This window comes from Periplaneta americana, chromosome 17, assembly GCF_040183065.1.
Source record: "Periplaneta americana isolate PAMFEO1 chromosome 17, P.americana_PAMFEO1_priV1, whole genome shotgun sequence".
Taxonomy (NCBI): Eukaryota; Metazoa; Arthropoda; class Insecta; order Blattodea; family Blattidae; genus Periplaneta; species Periplaneta americana.
Window position 1 is genome coordinate 115606918 of NC_091133.1, and position 25690 is coordinate 115632607.

Here is a 25690-nt window from a genome sequence, read left to right on the forward strand (position 1 = left end):
CTTTGGTCTATCTGTTTTTTCATTTGATGGTGCCTTAAACATTAAAAACTCTTTAGTAATGGGTATTACCCCCTCTGGCTTGAATAACTGCATCCATACGTCTTGGCATGCTCTCAATTTGGTTAGCAATGTCTTCTTGAGAAATAAGTTCCCATTCTTCGCCAAGTGCTCGCCTCAACTCTTGTAATGATTTTGGTCTCGGTCGTCTATTCTTAACACGCCGTCCCAGCATACCCCACATGTGTTCAATTGGGTTCATGTTTGGACTCCTTGCTGGCCATGGAAGAACATGGATTCCCACTTCTTGGAGATAATCTCCGACCGCATGGGCAATATGCGGCCGTGCATTATCATGCATTAAAACAAAATTATCGCCTACAAATTGGCCAAATGGCACAACATGATCAGCCAAACATTAATTTATATACCTATCAGCTGTTAGTCTTCCATTTTCAACAAAAACCAACTCTGTACGAGCATCTGTACACACTCCTGCCCAAACCATCACTCCACCACCTCCATACGGCACATTTTCGGAAATGCAACATTGTGAAAATCGTTCTCCCCTCCTTCTCCAAACTCTTTCACGTCCATCAGGTGAGCACAAATTGAAACGGGACTCATCGGTGAACAGAACACAGCTCCACTGTCCATTTCTCCAATCCCTGTGATCATTTGCAAAACGCAGTCGTTCAACTCGATGCATCCTGAGAAGTCTGGGACCAGTTGCAAGTCTACTTGATATCAGTCCACTTGCTTTCAACCTCCTTCTAACTGTTTTGGCCGAAATTGGGCGTCCATGCATGTTAACAAATTGCTGGGCTACACTAGTAGCTGGCAGGTTGCGCTCCCTAAGAACTCTCAACACCATATACCTGTCTTCATTTGGATTTGTAGCTCTTGGACGACCCGAACCTGGTCTTCTGGTATATTCTAGGGTCTCTCTATGCCGTTTTATGGCATCATGGGTTGTGCTTCTAGCCATATTCATAACATTTGCAATGTAACATACACTGCGTCCATCATCATAAAGGGCTACAGCTCGAGCCACATCTTCAGGTCGCATCTTGTTTTAAGACAAATGTTACAACCCCACTTAAAGTCAGAAAATGTAAAAATAAAGAAATAATGAATGATAACAATAATGAAGCACAAAATGGTTGAGACAAAATTGTTATAGCTGAGACTCCGAAAGCAAAATTGGAATATTTGGTTGTAATGGCTTGTTTATAAAACAAAAAACAATCAACAATGTATACACGTCTCCATAACAACAGATGGCTACCATAATATTGTATGAGAAGATAATGTTTTGCAAAATACCAGCAAATATTAAAGTGTCCGTTTTTTTTTGTCCCTGAGTGTATATTGGTAGCAGTTCAGTATTGAGGCACCATTTTTAGGAACACAAAATATCGCAAATGGAGTTTCACGTCATAGAATTTTGACAGTTGCATGATAGTTTGTATACCGTACTCCTACTATTTTAACTTTTCTTTTGTGCTGATCAAGTAATGTTTTCTGTATAATTCGAATCTTCTGACCATGAATATGACAATAAAAAAAATAGTCCGTTACTGGTATGGACTTCGAGAAAATTAAAATTTTATATTAATAAATTATACTACCCTATGTAATGGTAGTAAATATGAATTACTCACCATTTAGAATATCAAATCTTTCGTCTTTTGCATTTTCTTTTGTTTCAGGCATCAGACATCACGAGCTGCAGTCCAACAATATTCTGTTATGTAACATATTGGTACTCTACTGTTCTTGGTATCTTTTTTTCATCACCGAAATTTTTTTATAAAAGAGCTCAACATGCTCGTCACTAACATCATCACAATTCTCAGGAAAAAGTCAAGATGGGAATGAAGGAAGTGAATTTTCAAGGACATGTTACAATCCATATTTTCATTGATCAACTTTACAACTTCTTTACTGAGTTAACATTAGAAAATTACCTGGCTGGCTAGTTTCGAAGTGGTATTCCTCACTGTCCAAAGTCTAGTGAAGATCCCGCACTATCTTCTGGGTTTCTGTTCTGGTGGAGTGTGTTCATGATTGTGTCGAAAAGAGTGTATGACACCATAGAATTTTGCACCAGTTTTTCATAATTTTCATTTCTATGGTTGTCAAAAAAATTTAATACAATTTCCTTAAAAGCAAACCAGGTGACTCTGTCATTTCGTTTCAACAAAAATTCGAAATATTGATCTTCCATAATTTCTATAATTTGAGATCCACTGAAAATTCCTTCTTTTATTTTTGCATCATTGACGTCTGGAATTTTTTCTCAGATAAGCTGAAATGCCTCACTTTCATGTTTCATAGCTTTAACAAAATGTTTCATTAATACTAGCTTAATGTGTAAAGAGAATAAAATTACTTTATTCTGAGGTACATATTTTTCTTTCCTGGCTCTTGTGATTGTCGTGTTGGTCATACTTTTATTTTATACCAGTAATGTGATTTATATAAGGGTATAAAGGAATTTAAGAACGGATATCAGCCAAGGGTAAACGTGATCAAGGATGAGAATGGTGACTTGCTTGCAGACTCTCCATCAATCCTAAACAGATGGAAAAACTATTTTGCGCAACTACTAAATGTACATAGGCCAAATAGAAATGATCGGGACGAAATTGAAATACAAACTGCTGAGCCATTTATACCCGAACCCACACTTTCAGAAGTCGAAATTGCGATAGAAAATCTGAAAAAGTACAAGTCTCCAGGTATCGATCAAATTCCAGCAGAATTAATACAAGAGGGTGGAATTTATAAACTTGTACTTGCTATTTGGGAAAAGGAAATTGTACCAGAACAATGGAAGGAGTCCATAATTGTGCCTATTTTTAAAAAGGGGGACAAAACCAACTGTGGTAACTTTCGAGGAATATCACTTTTGTTGACGTCGTACAAAATTTTGTCCAATATTCTTTTGAGAAGATTAACTCCGTATGTAGATGAAATTATTGGGGATCATCAGTGCGGTTTTCGGCGTAATAGATCGACTATTGATCAGATTTTTTGTATTCGACAGATAATGGAGAAAAAATGGGAGTATAAGGGTACAGTACACCAGTTATTCATAGATTTCAAAAAGGCTTATGACTCGGTTAAGAGGGAAGTATTATATGATATTCTTATTGAATTTGGTATTCCCAAGAAACTAGTTCGATTAATTAAAATGTGTCTCAGTGAAACATACAGCAGAGTCCGTATAGGTCAGTTTCTATCTGATGCTTTTCCAATTCACTGCGGGCTAAAGCAGGGAGATGCACTATCACCTTTACTTTTTAACTTCGCGCTTGAATATGCTATTAGGAAAGTTCAGGATAACAGGCAGGGTTTGGAATTGAACGGGTTACATCAGCTTCTTGTCTATGCGGATGACGTGAATATGTTAGGAGAAAATACACAAACGATTAGGGAAAACACGGAAATTTTACTTGAAGCAAGTAGAGCGATCGGTTTGGAAGTAAATCCCGAAAAGACAAAGTATATGATTATGTCTCGTGACCAGAATATTGTACGAAATGGAAATATAAAAATTGGAGATTTATCCTTCGAAGAGGTGGAAAAATTCAAATATCTTGGAGCAACAGTAACAAATATAAATGACACTCGGGAGGAAATCAAACGCAGAATAAATATGGGAAATGCGTGTTATTATTCGGTTGAGAAGCTCTTATCATCCAGTCTGCTGTCCAAAAATCTGAAAGTTAGAATTTATAAAACAGTTATATTACCGGTTGTTCTGTATGGTTGTGAAACTTGGACTCTCACTCTGAGAGAGGAACATAGGTTCAGGGTGTTTGAGAATAAGGTGCTTAGGAAAATATTTGGGGCTAAGCGGGATGAAGTTACAGGAGAATGGAGAAAGTTACACAACACAGAACTGCACGCATTGTATTCTTCACCTGACATAATTAGGAACATTAAATCCAGACGTTTGAGATGGGCAGGGCATGTAGCACTTATGGGCGAATCCAGAAATGCGTATAGAGTGTTAGTTGGGAGACCGGAGGGAAAAAGACCTTTAGGGAGGCCGAGACGTAGATGGGAGGATAATATTAAAATGGATTTGAGGGAGGTGGGATATGATGATAGAGACTGGATTAATCTTGCACAGGATAGGGACCGCTGGCGGGCTTATGTGAGGGCGGCAATGAACCTTCGGGTTCCTTAAAAGCCATTTGTAAGTAAGTATGTAATGTTTATCTCTGGCATGACTCTCCCATTCACAAAGAAAACAGCAAAATTTTGCGAAGTCTAACTGCATTTCAAGAAGCAAAGCTACCACCTTAAAATATGCACATATAAACCATTCAAACTTCGAATAGTAAATGCACTGTCGAAAGAGTTTAACATTTTTGTACGTTCCTATAATTTTTATGGTATAAGCTACGTATTGGGACAGATGGAAAGACACTGTAGTTATGAAGGCGAACAGCTTTTAAACTAGTTTTCCATGAATCTAATCTAGGAACACTCGTCAGTCTTATTGGTCATGTCGAAGATTGCGTTCATAAGGCTATCAATATTATTGCAAAAAAGAACATCTTCATCGAATAAAATGGAACATAAGGTTTATGTCGAATACGAAATACTCTATTTTTCTGTCCACTACTCTCGTATATACCGAAAATTCTTATCAAACAACAGAACTGTTGTAATGAACTCATTTGATATCCTATTGCAATTATTAAATTCTTCAACTGACGCTGTTGTTACTTCATTTTTGTACCTGTAACACTTGTAGCAATAATGCCAGACAATGAGAATTTCTTCTTACCATATTCATAAAATGTGTAAATTTATTAAAACTGTTAAAATTACCAGTATTGTAAATTATAAAACTAAAAATCATACAAACCTATGATCAGGAAGAAAAAAAGAAATTGGTTGGGTCACTGGTTGAGAAGAAAATGCCTAGTGAAGAATGCACTGGAAGGAATGGTGAACGGGAGAAGAGTTCAGGGTAGAAGAAGATATCAGATGTTAGACAACATTAAGATACATGGATCATATGCGGACTCTAAGAGGAAGGCAGAAAATAGGAAATATTTGAGAATGCTGGGTTTGCAGTGAAAGATTTGCCTTTGGGCAGAAAACTATGAATGAATGATGCAATTTATTATCAAATTGGAATTTTATTGACCATAATCAGGATTAGGACTATTATTAAATGTATTATCTTGCTCATATATAAGTTATTTATTTATTTCAAATGGCAGGTAGGTACCGGTACATAGAAATTCATCTCTGATCCATAACACATCTTGCTACCACTATCAACTATAGAGTTTGCTGGTGCTTGGTCAAGCTGGGCAGTGTTGTGGGTGGTGTCTGTCCATTTCCTCTCCTTGGCTGCAGATAACACAAGATGGTTCAGTGCAGATGCCAAACTGATGTAGGTGCCCCAAAGGACGAGACATCCCTGGTAGATAAGAAAACCTCTTGTCTGAGGTCGATCTGTTATGTTGTCAGTTAAATTAATAATATTTTGACTTCACAATGGAATTTGTAATTAGAGATGTTTTTAGCTGCTGGCATAGCTAAGTCAGCTAAGGTGCTTGTCTGCTAATCTGGAGTTGCGCTTGGGCGTGGGTTCGATTCTCGCGTGGGCTGATTACCTGGTTGGGTTTTTTCGAGGTTTTCCTCAACCGTAAGGCGAATGTCAGGTAATCTGTGGCGAATCCTCAGCCTCATCTCGCCAAATATCATCTCGCCGTCACCAATCCCATTGATGTTAAATAACCTAGTAGTTGATACAGTGTTGTTAAATAACCTAGTAGTTGATACAGCGTCGTTAAATAACCAAGTAAAAAAAATAGAGATGTTGCATTATCATTAATTTGCTCTGTACTTTCATATTTTTGGCCTTCACAGAGCTGAAAGAAAAATAAAATAGCGTATATCAACAGATCTTAAACACATTACTCAAAATTAAGACAAGAAAAAATAAGTACCGGTAGGCCTACATGCATAAATATTGCAAAAACAAGTGAAATTAGAAAGAAAAACAAAAGTAAAATGAATAGCATGTAAGTAGGCCTATTTGTTATGTTTAATATTCGTCAATTACCGGTAATTATTACTCTTGGAATTCTATAGGTAAGAATTAATGATTACGACTCCTGGAATGCTATAAGCAATACGGTATCAGTAATTCATGCTTTAGATCATTGTAATCTTATTCACAGAGACTTAAAGGTTTATTATGCAAATTCATTAATTTTTGACGTAGCTTATAAACACATTTTATATCTATGTCAATAATTGATTAAATGGCGATCTTACTCGTGTTAATTATGTAAGCATGTGTGGCTTACAGCTGTTTCGGTGCTACTTGACACCATCCTCAGAGCCTACTAGATCTCGGAGCCATCTCAACTTCACTGCCTGTTGTGTGGGTGCGTTCGTGTGATGAAGAGTTGTGTCAAATAGTGTGCGTGTTCTGAAATTGATCTGTGTGTTGAGAAATTGATTAGGGTGTGTTTTAGTGTGTCTGTATATTTCATATTGTTCTAGTGTGTTGAGTTTTTGGTTTTTGGGTTATATTGTGTAGGATTTCCATGTCTGTATTTATGTTATTGTATGTGTGGTTAAAAATTCAACACACTAGAACAATATGAAATATACAGACACACTAAAACACACCCTAATCAAATTCTCAACACACAGATCAATTTCAGAACACACATACTATTTGACACAACTCTTCATCACACGAACGCACCCACACAACAGGCAGCGAAATTGAGATAACGCCGAGATCTATACTTGTTTTTCTGAAAGACGGGACATGACAGTTAAGCGGCCGAGCTTCGAACTACAGTACCATGTTGCCAATATGGACTACCACGCTACCAGCTGATGGAAGCTAGCAATTGTCGTTAAGATGACTGACGTTAAAACATTGACAATTGACGCGAAGGTAAGAAAACAATACAAAAATCGACAGAGAATCAAAGACGAAATGTACCAATGCTAACATTGTGTGCACAATAAATGTCGCCAAGAGAGCTATTAAGCACTCGCCATGTAGGAACTGTAAGTTTGGCAACTCAACCGTTGTTACCATAGCAACAGGCCTACCACGCTATGTGACATGCAGTTGTTTTTCCGATCGCAACGCTCCTGTCATGTCCCATCTTTCAAAAAAAAACAAGTATAGTAGGCTCTGAGGATGGTGTCAAGTAACACCGAAACAGCTGTAAGCCACACATGCTTACATAATTAACACGAGTAAGATCGCCATTTAATCAATTATTTATATTCAAGTGTTAAAAGTAGTGTACGAAAGATTCAACATGGAATATCTATGTCCTTGCAGATAAACATTTTTAAATTCTCTTCCACATAAAAACGCATGCACATTTATAAAAATGATGACTTTGAATGTATGGAGCTTTAAAGCAATACTGGTAACTTAGTCCCACAACCAAACACACGCCAACCACCACAGAACTAGGCTACTATCATGGTGTTTAAATGTTTAGTGTGTAGTTAAATTTTTAATTGACTACATACGAATAATAAAATCAATGCCAGTAGCTCTTTAATTAGTTAGCCTACCGATAATGAGTAGGCCTAGTTCTTGTAAATGAAGTTAAGAGGTATTTCGTCTGGACCACAACCTTTTATAAGCATATTTTGGGTTAATTTGATGGAAAACAAAATCTGTCATAACATTATATTTTAAATAACATGTCATTAACTTGCAATCTCATGATACAGGAATCGTGAACGATCTCAATAGTGTTAAATGAACACAAAAACAATTAAGTTACCTTCTTATGCTACAAATACAGCAATACTCGTCTAATTCAAAACAGACTAATATGAAAAGAGCACAAGATTAGTGCCTACAAAAAAAAAAAAAAAAAAAATCTGATTGAGGTTCTAGCTGATATATACATCTAAGAGCATTCCAGCAATAAGTATTGGGTTATTCTTTGATTCCTGGGTGGCATGGTGCTTGAGTGACCGTCGGCAACAGGGCCCTTAATCTCGTGGCGCTTCACATGCATGCTTATTAATCATAATATGTTGTATTTAACATTAATTTATTGGTGTCACTTGTGAGGTTCAAACCAGTCTTTGGACAGTTGTATTTCTGTCTCCCTCACATAAAAACGATGGTTTATAATATGTAAGGTACACATAAATCATCCACTCTTTTTTTTTTCTTACTAAGTAAGTCTATATGGAACAATGCCACTATTAAGTTTTTCCAAAACACAAAGAAAGTTTCCTCCAGAACATGGGGATCCCATGGTATGTGGTCTTTAGTTGCTGGTGGTAGTGCTATGTACCATGGATTCTCCCCTGGTCTCATGGCACCGAGTTTGAGCGACCACAATGACTCCTACATTAAAGTTACTTACTTACTTACAAATGGCTTTTAAGGAACCCGAAGGTTCATTGCCGCCCTCACATAAGCCGCCATCGGTCCCTATCCTGTGCAAGATTAATCCAGTCTCTATCATCATATCCCACCTCTCTCAAATCCATTTTAATATTATCCTCCCATCTACGTCTCGGCTTCCCCAATAGGTCTTTTTCCCTCCGGCCTCCCAACTAACACTCTATATGCATTTCTGGATTCGCCCATACGTGCTACATGCCCTGCCCATCTCAAACGTCTGGATTTAATGTTCCTAATTATGTCAGGTGAAGAATACAATGCGTGCAGTTCTCGTTGTGTAACTTTCTTCATTCTCCTGTAACTTCATCCCGCTTAGCCCCATATATTTTCCTAAGCACCTTATTCTCAAACACCCTTAACCTATATTCCTCTCTCAGAGTGAGAGTCCAAGTTTCACAACCATAAAGAAAAACCGGTAATATAACTGTTTTATAAATTCTAACTTTCAGATTTTTTGACAGAAGACTAGATGATAAAAGCTTCTCAACCGAATAATAACAGGCATTTCCCATATTTATTCTGTGTTTAATTTCCTCCCGAGTGTCATTTATATTTGTTACTGTTGCTCCAAGATATTTGAATTTTTCCACCCTTTCGAAGGATAAATCTCCAATTTCTATATTTCCATTTCGTACAATATTCTGGTCACGAGACATAATCATATAACTTACTTTGTCTTTTTGGGATTTACTTCCAAACCGATCGCTTTACATTAAAGTTACCAAATTTTTTTTCACAATTACTGGAGACGGATATAGACATAATGAAAAACTACTTTTAACATTACTACTAGTTTTCCATCCACCTGTATTGTTTGTACACAATTTAAAGAACTGAAATACTCATTCTATTTAAGTTTTAAAATTAGGCCTATTCATTCTACTTACATACCAGTACTACTTAAACCACTGGTATTTTTCAGAAGACGGAATTTTTAAGCAGATCATTTCTGGATACCGGTACTAATTTTTCAGCAAATATCTGACAGGCCATGTTGAAATTGGTTCTGGTAACAAGCATACCTCGAATAGTTTCTAAACTCATTCTGGATTTTTTATATGTCCACATCATGTTCATAAAATTCTCCACTGAAGCATTACTTCCAGGAAGACATAGATATAGTTCAACAAACTTCTAGAGAGTTTTGCATAGGGAATTATTTTCTCAGATAAAAATTAAAAAATTTTCATTTCATTTTGAGAAAGGAGCAGCATTTTCTTTGTTTCACATTTATATTTTCTCTGAAGTCATATTTCTTCAAGCAGTAAATTTCATAAAATAATTTATCTTCATCCAAATCAAGCCATCTATACTTACTTACAAATGGCTTTTAAGGAACCCGAAGGTTCATTGCCGCCCTCACATAAGCCCGCCAGCGGTCCCTATCCTGTGCAAGATTAATCCAGTCTCCATCATCATACCCCACCTCCCTCAAATCCATTTTAATATTATCCTCCCATCTACGTCTCGGCCTCCCTAAAGGTCTTTTTCCCTCCGGTCTCCCAACTAACACTCTATATGCATTTCTGGATTCGCCCATACGTGCTACATGCCCTGCCCATCTCAAACGTCTCGATTTTATGTTCCTAATTATGTCAGGTGAAGAATACAATGCGTGAAGTTCTGTGTTGTGTAACTTTCTCCATTCTCCTGTAACTTCATCCCGCTTAGCCCCAAATATTTTCCTTAGCACCTTATTCTCAAACACCCTGAACTTATGTTCCTCTCTCAGAGTGAGAGTCCAAGTTTCACAACCATACAGAAGAACCGGTAATATAACTGTTTTATAAATTCTAACTTTAAGATTTTTTGACAGCAGACTGGATGATAAGAGCTTCTCAACTGAATAATAACACGCATTTCCCATATTTATTCTGTGTTTAATTTCCTCCCGAGTGTCATTTATATTTGTTACTGTTGCTCCAAGATATTTGAATTTTTCCACCTCTTCGAAGGATAAATCTCCAATTTTTTATATTTCCATTTCGTACAATATTCTGGTCACGAGACATAATCATATACTTTGTCTTTTCGGGATTTACTTCCAGACCGATCGCTCTACTTGCTTCAAGTAAAATTTCCGTGTTTTCCCTAATCGTTTGTGTATTTTCTCCTAACATATTCACGTCATCCTCATAGACAAGAAGCTGATGTAACCCGTTCAATTCCAAACCCTGCCTGTTATCTGAACTTTCCTAATGGCATATTCTAGAGCGAAGTTAAAAAGTAAAGGTGATAGTGCATCTCCCTGCTTTAGCCCGCAGTGAATTGGAAAAGCATCAGATAGAAACTGACCTATACGGACTCTGCTGTATGTTTCACTGAGACACATTTTAATTAATCGAACTAGTTTCTTGGGAATACCAAATTCAATAAGAATATCATATAATACTTCCCTCTTAACCGAGTCATAAGCCTTTTTGAAATCTATGAATAACTGATGTACTGTACCCTTATACTCCCATTTTTTCTCCATTATCTGTCGAATACAAAAAATCTGATCAATAGTCGATCTATTACGCCGAAAACCGCACTGATGATCCCCAATAATTTCATCTACGTACGGAGTTAATCTTCTCAAAAGAATATTGGACAAAATTTTGTACGATGTCAACAAAAGTGATATTCCTCGAAAGTTACCACAGTTGGTTTTGTCCCCCTTTTTAAAAATAGGTACAATTATGGACTCCTTCCATTGTTCTGGTACAATTTCCTTTTCCCAAATAGCAATATTTTAAGAAAAATAATTGACTGTCTCTTCAAATTTTTCCCTTTCTGGAGGAGATTTTAATAATATACATTCCACAGATATCTTGCGCATGAATAATCCAGGAACTGAGATATTTAAGAGAATTTTCATAAAATTCACAAGAGACAATGAAATATTCTTGTAAAATAAGAACCACTTCTTCTGAAGATGCCAAAATTTGCTTTATTAATGATGGAATAATGTTCTGTTCTTTCCAGGAAGTCAGTTTTTCCACCAACCTCGATAACATTATGGATGACTTGATTACTGTTATATTCTCATCTTCATTTTTGATTATGAAAAAGCGACAGTGTTACATTACAAAAATTCATCCACCGCAATGCGTAAGAATCATTAAACCACATTAATAATTGACACTGAAAATCTGCAGATATCTGGGTACAAATTATTAAATCCGGCGACAAAAAGCAAAAATCATGTAGGCCTACTGGACAAAAAGCAAAATTCAGGAACTGTCTCTAGGAAATGGGGACATCTGGTAACCTATCTAAGAAGTGTCTAAGAAGTGTTTATTTTGGTTTTTTTCATAGCATATTGAAGTATGGAATCCTGGTGTGGGGAAACAGCAATAAACTTATTGAAGTCCTACTGATTCAGAAGAAAGCAATAAGAATTATCACAGAAGTACCAAGCAAATCACATTGTAAACCACAGGAGTCCATCCTAACAGTTGTTAATGAATATATTCCCGAACTCCTTCTTTACATCTAGAAAAATCTTTATGGCTTCACCAGTAGGATGGATAAACATGAATATAATACTCGTAATAAAGAAAAACTGGACATACCATTTTGCAGACTATCCAAAGTTAAAAGTAGTCCTAACATGTTGGGTTGTAGGATGTTCAACATGTTACCACAGGAAGCACAGGAAGTGTCACTTGACATATTCAAAGTCAAAGTGAAAACGTGGCTTCTTAGAAACCCATTCTATTCTGTGCAAGAATATTTTGAATAAAAAAATCAAGCTGTAGATATTTTTTAGGTTTCTTTCTCTGAATTGTATTATTATTTTGTAATATATTAGGAAATTCTCATAAATTGTTAAGTTCATTCTTGTTTTATTGTATATAAACGGAGCAAATCAAATAATATTTGTGATCAGTGTGTTACAATTTTCATCTAGATATTAGCCTATTTTTAATAATCTCGACTCTCAATTGTAAACTCTAAGGAGTATTTGTGATCATTTTGTTTTATGTTTAGTGTTGTAATAGAATAATTTTCATTTTTGCACGATAATTTCACACGTGTAATTTGACAATGTCGTTAGCTTTTGCTATAACGACAGCTAATAAATACTGTACTACTGGGTGTTCAGTTCAAAATGTGTCTTGGCTCGCTGTATGCCGTCATGTGGCTAGCTGATGAGCCTAGAGAATTCAGTCTTCCTACATTTCCGCAGCTCAGGTGTATAATCTAAGAGGCAGAGAAGTTGGCTAGCAAGTACGGCGTTCATTCTGAAGAGTACGTGCCAATACGTACGGTAACGCAGGTAGTGGCAGGAATGTGAACTGTTTGGAAATACGTACTGTCGGGATATGGGGAGAGGGTAAAGACGATTACTTACGTATTTGTTGACATTAACTTCGACGGTCAACATGGACACGGAGCATTTGATTTGTGTTGTGGAATGTTACCGTATGCAACCGATGATAACAAATACCCTGCGTACGACTTGCCGGCGCAAAACACAGTTCGAAAGAGGTTATGGTAGCACACAGACCGTACAGACCGCCATCTGTTGCTACGACGTTCAAGTTATACCGTACATGTTCTCAAGTTCAGATTGAAGAACGCCTTAAATAATAGGCAACTTCTCTAACATATAAGCTGAAACTCTCTTCAAATCGGTGACCCAACAACAGTGACGTCATGACACACTTTGAAATGAACACCCAGTATACTATACTACCTTAACCTATGTAGAAAGATGAAGGGATTCTCCAGGCTGTAGGGGAGTTCAGGGCAGCCCACAAGGGAATCTGTAGAGTGGGAGGACCTTAGGGCATGCCCATCATTCCATCTCCGGTAGCACAATAGGACCATCCAAATGGTCTACTGTATGTGTGAGAGCAGTCCCAGCCTGTGTCCTTCCCCTTAAGGCTGACTAATATAATATTAAAATAGATGTAATTTACACACTGTATGTTGATTTTAATTATTTCTTGTGCTCTATAGTTTTAAATTAAACAAGTTTCACTGTAACCTTACACCTTCAACCCTGACCATTAAAAAATATTAAATACTGTGCATGCATTTCTTACCAACCCTGGACTATTTAACACTGATGGAGGTGTGACCGGTACCTGTATAATGGAAATAGAAGGATTCGCTTCAATAATAAGCGCACAAATAGAGCATATTAAAAAAAATTCTCACTGTGGATTATAAACTACGATCACTGATTAACTTTATATCTTCTTTACTGTGTTAATACGAGGAAATTACCTGGCTGACTAATTTCGAAATGTTATTCTTCATTGTCCGAAGCCTAGTGATGGTCTCGCACTATCTTCTAGTTTCCTGTTGTGTTGGGGTGTATTCATGATTGTGTCGAAAAAGGTGTGTGTTTTGAAATTGAGTTGAGTGTTCAGGATATGCTGGTGCTGTGTTTCTGGCATGTCTGTAAATTTCATATTGTTCTATAGTGTCAAGTTTCTGGTTTTTTGGCTGGATGTGTAGTATTTTCATTTCGGTGTCTATGTTGCTGGAACACGGAACCTATCACAGCCGTAACCAAACTACACAACAATTCAACCTACGCAGAACATACAAACTGTTGTTGTTTTCTAATGCAAGGCATTTGACAATGAAGTCATTTGACCTCTTGCACTCCACTATTTTTCAAAGATATTATCATGGCTAGCCACTGAAGCACAGATTTTGAGGTGTTCCGAATCCATTTCTTGGTTTGAGTTGCACAATGGGCAGTTAGGGGACTGATATATTCCAATTATATGCAGGTGTTTGGCCAAACAATCATGGCCTGTTGCCAATCTAAATGCAGCTACAGACAATTTTCGTGGTAAATCGGGAATTAACTGTGGATTATGATACAGAGGGTTCCATTTTTTTCCTTGAGCTTGTGTTATCAAATTTTGTTTGTTGAAGTCTAAGTATGTAGATTTAATAAATCTTTTCACAGAATAATACCGGTACGTAGATTTAGTAACAGGTCTGTAAGTAGCAGTGCCGCCCTTCTTTGCTAAAGCATCCACATTCTCGTTTCCCAGGATTCCACAATGGGATGGTATCCATTGGAATACAATTCTTTTATTGAGTGATTTAATTGAGAGAGCATTTTAGTTATTTCTGCTGTTTGAGATGAAGGTGTATTTTTTTATTTTATTGGGTTATTTTACGACGCTTTATCAACAGCTTAGGTTATTTAGCGTCTGAATGAGATGAAGGTGATAATGCCGGTGAAATGAGTCCGGGGTCCAGCACCGGAAGTTACCCAGCATTTGCTCATCTTGGGTTCAGGAAAAACCCCAGAAAAAACCTCAACCAAGTAACTTGCCCCGACCGGGAATCGAACCCGGGCCACCTGGTTTCATGGCCAGACGCGCTGACCGTTACTCCACAGGTGTGGACATGAAGGTGTATATTTAGAGACTATTGATAGAATAGCTGCTTTGTTGTCTGACAATGTAACTGCATTCTTAAATTTATTGATGTGGCATGGAAGATTCCTGGGACTTTCACTTACTGCAATGATTTCTCCATCAAAACTTGTTGTTCCATATCCAAGAGAGCTATAAAGTGAGAAGAGACGGCATGTAACACCTGCACAAACTCCAATCACAACTACAGCAAAAGACAATGATATGAAAATACTACACATCCAGCCAAAAAAAACAGACACTTTGACACTCTAGAACAATACGAAATTTACAGATATGCCAAAAACACACATCCTGAACACTCAACTCAATTTCAAAACACACATCCTTTTCCACAAAATCATGAACACATCTCAAACACAACAGGAAACCAGAAGATAGCGCGGAACTTTCACTAGGCTTTGGACAATGAAGAATATCACTTCGAAACTAGTCAGCCACAAGTTAATCAGTGATTATATAAGTGTTACAAGTGTATATAGATCAATGAATAAACTATGATATTAATACAAAGACAATACATCTTCGTTATATACTACGTAACAGGAGGAAGCAAGAGGATTACAGGATATGTTATGTTTTATTTAACGACGCTCACAACTGCAGAGGTTATATCAGCGTCGCCGGATGTGCCGGAATTTTGTCCCGCAGGAGTTCTTTTACATGCCAGTAAATCTACTGACATGAGCCTGTCGCATTTAAGCACACTTAAATGCCATCGACCTGGCCCGGGATCGAACCAGCAACCTTGGGCATAGAAGGCCAGCGCTATACCAACTCGCCAACCAGGTCGACTGGATTACAGGATGGCAACTGGAAAGATATAAATGAATGAAGGAAGAAAATTTAAATTGCATGACAACTGGCCACAGGAAGATTTACAGTATTTACATGTTTACATTAAAAACCTGCATGCTACGCTATGTAATATATATGTATACATTTTTAGATCAGGCCATGATTGTTTGGCCAAACATCTACATAGAATTGGAATATATCAGTCCCCTAACTGCCCATTGTGCAACTCAAACCAAGAAATGGATTCGGAATCTGTGCTTCAATGGCTGGTCATGATAATATCTTTGAAAAATATTGAAGTGCAAGAGGTCAAATGACTTTATTGTCAAACGCCTGGCATTAGAAAACAACAACATTTTTAGATCTCTTCATTCTGAACAACATTTTTTTTAATAATCTATTTACTGATAAGCGTGTTTAGCACTATACAGATCACTTCAAAATTAAGTAAACAAATATAAATACAATGTGTGACAATGAATTGAGAGCAGCCTAGAGAGGGCTTCTCGGTGAACAAAAAATTGTTATAAGAATATACATAGGCCTACTGTGAAAGGTTGATGTGATAATTTGATCTCGGATTTTTAGGCACTTTACGAATTAAGGATTCTGATTAATAATATGCTAATAAAACAATCGCGACAAATCACAAAATAGAGTTCTAATAGCGAAATATGAACACATTAGCAAATTATTACTATTGCGTCGTTTTATAGCGAATTTCATATTCTGAGTTTTTTTCGGATTTTTTTCTTTTGAATTTGTTATACAGTAGAGCATCAATTATCCAAACATTGATCAACCGAAACATCGGTTAACCAAAAGCGTTCCAGTCGGCAAATTCAAATTTGTGCATAGAAGTTGTGTGTAGAAGTTCCAGTAGTGCTGTTCGCGAGATTTGGCTGCGAAGAAAAGAGTCTCAGCTCTGAAGAAAAAAAAAAAATTGGACTTATTTTCCTAAACTGTAGGCCTATTTTAATGGCCATTTAGAACTTGTGAAACTTGGCTAGTCAGTTCTCTATTTTATTTGTAAGATGTGTGATACAAAATATATATCTACAGTTTTGTGTTTAATATCAGTGTTTCTTTGTTCCATACTGCTCCTAAGACACCAGTACAATTTGTTTTTGTAAATGATCGGTTATGCGAAAAATCAGTTATCCGAACAAATTGTTTCGGACATTACATGGCATTTCGGGTGTTCTGATTACATTAGTGAACTCAAAAGACGGAGAATTCAACATTTCAGTAATAATTTGAAAGTGTTAGTTTGAGGGCTGCATGTTTTTTTTTTCTTTTTTAATGAATGTGTTTTAAATAGTGTCTCAATCCAACAAATATCGTCTATTGGCCATACCGCACCTTTACCAGAATCCAACGAACCTTTAATGTTAATTATTTGGAAAGTAATATTCATACTGAGTTAATACTCCAATTTCAAAATAATTGTATTTTCCAAAATTTACGTTAATCTCCGCCAAGAGTACAAATCAATCTCCAACAATCTCTGCCGACATATTGATACAGAAGACAAACAACAGACTGGAAGACTGAAATCATCACTGGATTTCACTGTAGAAGTAATTGTTGCCAATGTTTTGGAAGAAGACAGACGGATGACATGTGCAGATACAGACCATAGGAAACTGTGTCCAAAAATTCGGCAGGACTGACTACAGATATTGGAGTCTGGTGTGCTGCTTCTCTACGATAATACAAGATTGCAAATCGCCGAGCCAGCGAATGCCGTATGACCGATTACAAGTAGGAAATACTCCCTCAGTCAGCCTACAGTCCGGATATGAATCCACCTGGCTATGATATTTTCCGGGAAATGAAAAATGCACTTTAGCGTCAACTTTTTGCAATTTTAAATGACCTGACTACAGCTGTGACTCAACATATCCGACACCTAAACTTCAAAGGAGAATTAAGCGGCATCCAAAAGCTATCACAATGTTGGGAAGCAGTCATAATTAAGGAGCGGATTCCTATGTAATTAAATATTATTTTTGAGTGTGATAAAACACAATTAAGAAAGTAAAAAATTCCGAACATGAAATGTCAAGTTTAAAACCCGAATTTTATTTCACATAAAAACACATATTTTCACAAAAAAATATGTAAATGCATATTTTCAGGAAATCTATTATAAACACATAAATCTTGGAGTTTTTTTACGTAAATAATTTTTTACAAGAACTTTTAAACATTTTAAAACTAAAGCAATTATGTCACTCAGAAGTACGTTAACTTTTTAAGAATTCTTGGTTGCTTCGTGTTTCCAACTGTTGTGTGGTGTATCCGTGAAACATTTTTACATTTTTGTAATAGTATCGCCTCAAAGTTCTGAGAACTGCTAGGCAGCATATCAGTGTTATTATTAGAGAATAAATTAACATGGACATGGAGGAGAGATCTTGCAACACATAATTAGGAACGTTTATTGTTGCTGAAAATGATTTCATTCCACGCCTTGTTTGTGAAACACAACAGATAAGAACTCGGGTATGAACATTATTAAATTTAAACAAATCTCTCGCCTCTCGCTAATGTCCATCAAGTGAGGCAATACATCTTGTTGTGATTCCCAGTTACCGGGCTTCGTCAATCGATATCCTTCAAGATATATTGAAAGATGGTTGTTTAAAAAACGATTTGGCTTTCCTATCAGCAAATCTAAGCTTTTTGTGAGACACCATAAAAAACTCGAAACATCCAAAAGCCTGTTGTCTGAAACAAGGAGGTGCGTGCCGTGAAAATTAAACTAGACTCACTACCAGGTTCAGAAGTACAAGTACTAAGGGACAAATTCCAGAATGTGTTTGGGAAAAACAGTGGATATAAAAAAATGTGTAAAGTTGCTCCAGTATTGGAGGGTGTGCCTGTAGGTGAAATTGACGGTGTTTGTGTTTGTGACATTCCTCTCTTTAAATAGGCAAGTCTGACGTCCTGTGATGTGGAAAGATCGTTTTCACAGTATAAGTCGTTGTTCAGAGATAATCGGCATGCATTTGTGATGGAGAATTTGGAGATGACCTTTGTTGTTCACTGCAATTCTCGACAAACTACTAGCACTCAAGTGTGGTGGGTGAGTACCTAGTAACATTTTTTTTTCAAGCTAAGTAAGGTATTTTTTATCATATTTAAAAGAAATGTTTTTTTATTTTTAGCAAATATTTTCATACTTTTTAACACACAAAAAAAATAAATATATTTAAATTTTTAGCACATAAAAATCCGCTCCCTAGTCATAACACTCCAAGGGGACTATTTTGACCGATCTTGATGTAAGTGGATTGAAAAAATAAAACGCATGCCAATGAAGCAAGTTTCTGCATTACTTCTGGGGTCATCCTCGTATTTTTATTTCTCAATTGGGACGAAATTATTGAAATGATAATAAGAATATTTCCATATTAATGTTGTCACAGAACACCAATGAACAATGATCCGGAAGTAAAAAACTTTTGTCAGATACTGAAAAAAGAATTGTTCTATGTCCAATTTGTTGCTATGAAATGTCTTTAGTAATGAATCACACTCTTTATTTTTGACAAAAATAAATTTATTATTAAAAAAACTGTAAAAGTTTGAGTTTCATCTACAGGAAAGTAAAGTTATCAGGTATCAGACATTTTGTAACACAGTAGGTTCCCAAAAATATGAGTCAACTAGTGGAAAATATTGGAAACTTTAACAAAGAAATGACAATCGTATTTAAAATACCTTTTTTATATACTAGTAATAAAGAAACACAAGTTTTACTACTTTTTCTGAAACAGTAACCATTGATTAAAGGTAATTGTATTGTATGTCATGGATTAATATATCTAAGAATACTGATGTCTCACTACATATTGCTACTTGTACTACCAATGAATGAACTGAAGGATCTTTTGATTTTCCCATCATAAAATGTATCTATTGTTTAAAAAATCGAAACACTTAAAAAATTAAAACAGTGTTAGTTATTTCTTTGAAAGACCAATTACTTACTTTAAGCAAGTTTTAAAACTGTTTAGGATTTTTTAAGTGAAAAGGAACCTAAAAGTATTAAATACATTTTGTTTAAGAGAATTACACATATCACATAGATAATATAAAATATTTTAGGCTAAGATTGGCACAATATGTAAAGGCAAGACAAAACAGAGTACAAGTCCAAAGGATTATGAAACATTAAGTGGCTTTTACTCAGATATAAAACTCAATTTTTTAATATAGATTTAAAATGCTATGTCCAAGAAAACTGTAATGAATTTAAAGAAACCTTTAAATTTCGATCAGAATTAGGAAGAATAATTAAAACTTTTGTCAGTTCATTCATAAGTACCGTTTAACAGGATTATTTTCACTAATCAATGCAATGCATTCTGAACTTTGTTTACTTTGTAGGGCCTATGACAAAAGGTTCTGTGGTGCTACATGTAGCCGAAATTGCCTTCTCTTCCTCGTCTGTATTTAGTTCAAATCCCTTCGTCTTGTACCATCTTGTTGAACATCGGTGATAGATGTACATCACCATTAATGGTAGCGGAGTCATAATTGCAACAGCAACTGGAACAACTGAAAATAAAAGAAATATATATATATATATTTGGTAGGTTATTTTACGACGCTTTATCAACAGCTTTGGTTATTTAGCGTCTGAATGAGATGAAGGTGATAATGCCGGTGAAATGAGTCCGGGGTCCAACACTATAAGTTACCCAGCATTTGGTCATATTGGGTTGAGGGAAAACCCCGGAAAAAACCTCAACCAGGTAACTTGCCCCGACCGGGAATCGAACCCGGGCCACCTGGTTTCGGGGATAGACGTGCTAACCGTTACTCCACAGGCGTGGACAAAAGATATATATATATATAATACAATACTATATGCTACACATTCACTTTCCCTTACACCCTTGCCCATTTATCAATCTTTTGTAAATTTTATGTTTTAATTTCCTCTTGCTAAATGTTTAATCTACTTACCAGTTGTCAGATCAGCTTCAGGTTGCCCAAGAGAAAATCGAAGCAGGAAGATAGCTATGCCAGTATTTTGTATCCCAGTTTCTATCGATATTGCCAAAGTATCATCAGGAGACTGATTACACAACCGGGAAAACAGCAAGCCACAGAGGTATCCAAGCCATGGCAAGCCCAAGCCAGCCACTAAAATCTGGGGACAAACAGAAAGTGTTACTATACACTAGAATGGTTGTCTGGAAAGCAAGAGAAAACGGTAAACTATTTAATGCTTAAAAGTTCTCTGCATCTAATATTCACTTCATCGTGTTGCTGAATTCTGGAAGCAATCTGAAATAGTGTCTCTCCTTCCCTTCAACAAATAATTTGTACCGTAATTATTATATAAGATTATTACAGGATTATGCCAACAATTTACATAAAGCTATGCTGAGGAAAGGTAATGGAGAAATGGTAAGATTTTTATTTTTTGTCCAATGTCATGATGGATGCATTTTGAAGCAGTATCAGTGGTTATGAAAGTTATATTCAATTAAGGTTTATCTTAATTAGTATCGGTCAGTGGCGGCTCCTGCATATTTCTTAAGAGGAGGAAAGAAGTTAAGAGCGCAAAATGACACATTCTTGAGAGAAACAAGCTACAAATTAGCCTACATGCATACATGTAAGACCAGGTAGTGTTAGGGTTGGCCTTCCCTTTTGTATAGCAATAATCTGTTTTTGTAAACTGAGTTTCCTAAATTGTCCAAAATATAATATGTTTTCACTTCCATTAATTGTTGAATAATTGCACAAATTAACAATTACAAGGAAATTCACAACCTCGCAGCATTTTTCACGCACACTAGGCCTACAGCATCACACGTGTTGGAAGAGACCAGCTACTAACACGTAACCGGAACCGTTTTACGGAAATGGTAATGAGAAATAATATGTTAGGAAAGCGAGAACACTGCACCCACCCACGTGGTCTGTGTTACCACATGTACATTTTACAAGTTCAGTATCAAATGCTTTTGAAGAATATCAGTTCTCGTAAAGTCATACTACTATTATTGTTCAAAGCTGCCGGTGACCGATTAATTTTTTTATGTTAAAAATAATGTAGTTTGCAGTACCTTCAATTTCAAATATATTTGTACAAAACTGACAACTTGGCTGTTGTCCTGTCTAGTAGACAATGAATGGAAGTGAATTTCAGAGAAAAAGATCTGCAATACTAACTTAGAACTACTTCCTCTTTGTTCTATATAAATCCAACTTCAACTTTCAAATATCCTCGAAAGTTTCAAACCATGAACATAGCTTATATAAAGTGCAATGAATAATATATTTTGATTTATAATTAAAAAAAAAAAGTTTATATGGTGTCTTTCATAGCTTTGCGTTAAAACTGTTTTTATTGTGTCTCCTCCTAGATGACGTGTTATAGTCTAGTTGAATGCAGTATCGTTAGATGGCAGCGGTAGCGAGCTTGCTGCAAGACCAGTCAGTTTCTATTTCCCGCCCATGCGCTGATTCAGAGGAGGATCTCCTCCCTTTCCGTCCATTTACTTGCTTTAAAACTCTGCTTCTTTCTCTGGCCGCTAGCGCGCTGTTGTCTATGTGTGTTAACTGCAGTAAAGGAGGAATGGATTGACTTTCCTCCACACAAACAATCTCGCACCCTTCTCACAGTTTTCTAGCAGCACATGAGTGTGCGTGGTTTAAAACTCGATCAACCGAGGTTTTCTTATAGCTGTGAACTTAAAAATTATCGAATCTTCCTCGAATTTCAAGGCATGTATTTCATTTGGTATTTACTTTCAAAAGAAGAAAAATGTGAGGAGGACGTTCCTCCCTTCCCTCCCCCGAGGAACCGCCACTGGTACCGGTACAAATAGTTGACAGGGTAAACGTAAGGAAGAAAGGAAATATAATATGATAATAAAAAAAACTTAAATTTAAATAAAAGCCACAATAAAAAGGCTATGATAATAAATTCATCTGGTGGTCAAGAGAGTTCAGTGTTGATGACCAGGAAAGGAAGAAAAAGATATTATTTACAAAACTGTCGCAGAGAAAAGGGCTTATAATTGAAGGGAATCTGAATTGGAAAAGTGCAATCTTACTTTATTTTTGAAACTAGATAATGTCCGATAGTCTCTGACATGAGTTCCAGAGATGAGCTGCAGAGACGGTGAAAGATGAAGAGTAGGAGGATATTCTGTGTTTAGGAATGGAGAGTGTGATATGGTGTTGTAAGCGAGTATCTATTGCGTATGAGAACAAATGTTGAAAACGAGAAGCTAAATAGCTAGGGTTAGAGTTCTGAGTTCTGGTTGTTTAAAAGATAACGTTCATATCATTTTACTACGAATAACAATATTTATGATATTTGTGCACCATGCTTATCACTAAAGTTAATACCTGTAGCAAATATAGAATCAGGCACCTTACAACACATGTTAGCATTACTTATGTTCAGTTCAAAGACTGGTGCTGTAAATTTTAAAAGTACAGAATCATCCGTGCAATGTTATGAATCAGAATCATGGACTATAAATAAACAAATGATAAGAAGAATATATGTCACAGAAATGAAGTTTCTGAGGTTTGTGGCTGGCTACACGATTATAGATAACAAGCGCAATGAAGATATACCAGTATGTAAAATTACAAATCTTCAGCTTGATTGTTAAAATAGAAGAATATAGGGAAAATGATATGAACATGTCTGTAGAATGGACAGTGATAGAATATGTCTGAAAATTATAAACTACATCCTTAGGCTGGTAGCATACTGCATCGAACATTCTGTCTTGGACAGGACAATTTTGTCTCGGACTGTTCAATGTGACGGTGATTACATACTTTCATATATAAGGCTGCAGCATACTGCATCTGGCATTTGTGTAATCACCTTCACATCGAACGGTATGAGACAAAAAATGTAATATGCTGATGGTCTTACAGGAAGAAAAAGGCAAGGTTGACCTTGGAAGAGATGTGGTCGGCAGCTTTGAGATTGGAGCCAGAATGGATCAATGGTCCAGACCTTGATAGAAGAAGAAGAAGAAGAAGAAGAAGAAGATAATGGTATTTAGCCTACACTTCTCTGATCAATCAATCAATCTTCTTAATGTATCCAGCTGTTTGCTGACAACATAAAGTCCACTGTAGTCTATTCAGTTGTTATTTTTCACGAGAAATGAGGGGTATTTTGATCGGTGTTCATTATAGATGCTAGTAGCCAGAGGTGGGGCGTAGTCAATATATACTGCAGGGCTATTTTACCTCTGGAGAATTTTACACTGAGGGACTCCATGAACCATAAGCAGTGAAAAATATAGTGGGACTGCGTTGGTGTTAACGCAGCTTATGTGGGTACCTCTTTGTTACTTGTTAGCTTAAACAAGTTTAAGCTCCTTCACCACGACAAGGTGAGTACCCACGAGAGGATACACTTCTTTGATCTAACAAGAAATGTTAAGAATTAAGTCATTACTCTGTGAGCAAAGAAGAGTTAGTTTCAAATAGTTACCAATTTATGCTGTGAATAGAATTTTGTGTTAGGTATACAATTAAACATTTATTGGCAATTTTCACGTTTTCTTCCCGTCATATAAATACACCCTGTTCTTTAGTTCAAGAGTAAATTCACAATTCACACTTTTCAGGAAAGTTGTAAAAGCTTAAAAATGCAATATATATTTTAAAAGTTAGTTGGGAGTGAATGTAACAGGATGCAGAAAATAATGAAGAAAAAAAACGAAACTCTTATAGTGCAAAGTAATGAATGGTGATAAGAATTATAGGAAAAGATAGTATGATATTAGTTAAAAATGTAAAAAATAAGTAGAGAAATGAATAAGCAGCATAGTAAAATCACAGAAACCTGCAGAAAAGTATATTCTATTATCCATGTCCTAAAAAGGATAAATGTTCATCTCCCCTCTTGCTTAAAAAAGTCCCTTGTGCAGACACTTGCATTTCCCTATTTCGACTATGCGGACATTTTACTGACTGACCTCTCCAGCGACAACAAAATGAAACTTCAACATGCTCATAATTTGTGTGTACGTTTTGTAAGCAATGTTCGTAAATATGATCATATTACCCCATCCCTGGAAGCAATAGGTTGGCTTAAACTAGATAAGAAAAGAAATTTACATTCACTTCTCTTTCTCTTCGAAATCTTGAACTCTTCTATTCCTTCGTACCTGTCGTCTCGCTTCACTTACCTTTCTTCCCACCATAATCTGAACACACGCTCTCGTCATGAAACAATACTAACAATACCATCCCATCGCACCTCCTCATACTCATCTTCTTTCACAATAGCCCTGCCAAGACTCTGGAATTCGCTACCTGCTAGCATCAGGGACTGTCGAAATAAAATTGAATTCAAACGAAAACTTACTAGGCACTTGGTCAGTAATTGATTACTTGTAAATAGTTTCTTTAATCTATCACAAAATACTTCAATATTCAGTAATTTCATCACTATACAATTTTGTTATTCTAGATTTAATTTGTAATTCAGTAAATATAAAATATTCTTTGTTTCTCTATGATAAATTATCTAGCTTTAATTATTCAGGTAATCTTTTCGTACTTTGATTTTATTGTAATTGTAAATTTAATACTAACTGTAATATTATTTGTAATTGTAATTGTAAATTTAATACTAATTGTAATTTTATTGTTGATATTGTAGTTGGAATCTCCTGGTAGAGGGGCAGAGAAGGCCTGACGGCCTTATCTCTACCAGGTTAAATAAATAAATACTACTAATACTACTAAAATTAATAAATGAATAAATGTTACTAGATGATAATGAAAAATAGAATTGAAAAATAAATATTATTTAGTAGAGAAATAGGAGATAAGTTCATGATTGGTATAAAGCAGTGACTAGGCATAAAAACTATATGTCAAGGGCAGGAAGGGAAGCATAAATGTACGTTTGGTATGAAATTTAGGTATAATAGTGCGTTCGCAAGAAAGTGTTTATGTAATAAATGTAATAATCGTGGCACCCTATGCAAAATTGTGAGGTCCACATTACACGAATGTAATTTTTAAAATTATATATACA

General features: G+C 36.0%; 1 protein-coding gene across 7 annotated transcripts in view; it reads right to left on the reverse strand.

The window, feature by feature from the left end:
- Positions 1 to 5211: 5211 nt before the first annotated feature.
- Positions 5212 to 25690, reverse strand: part of LOC138692858 (ileal sodium/bile acid cotransporter-like) — a 79919-nt gene continuing 59440 nt past the window's right edge. For 3 of the 7 annotated variants that reach the window (XM_069816143.1, XM_069816144.1, XM_069816145.1), the window contains exons 5-7: positions 20617 to 20803; positions 20028 to 20205; positions 5212 to 5903 (exon numbers count right to left, since the gene is read on the reverse strand). In XM_069816143.1, the coding sequence (XP_069672244.1) occupies positions 5822 to 5903; positions 20028 to 20205; positions 20617 to 20803 (447 nt within the window). In that variant the 3' untranslated portion in view covers positions 5212 to 5821. Of the gene's footprint in view, positions 5904 to 13479; positions 13522 to 20027; positions 20206 to 20616; positions 20804 to 25690 lie in introns of all 7 variants that reach the window. The other 4 variants (XM_069816149.1, XM_069816146.1, XM_069816148.1 and 1 more) reach the window with 4 other exon arrangements.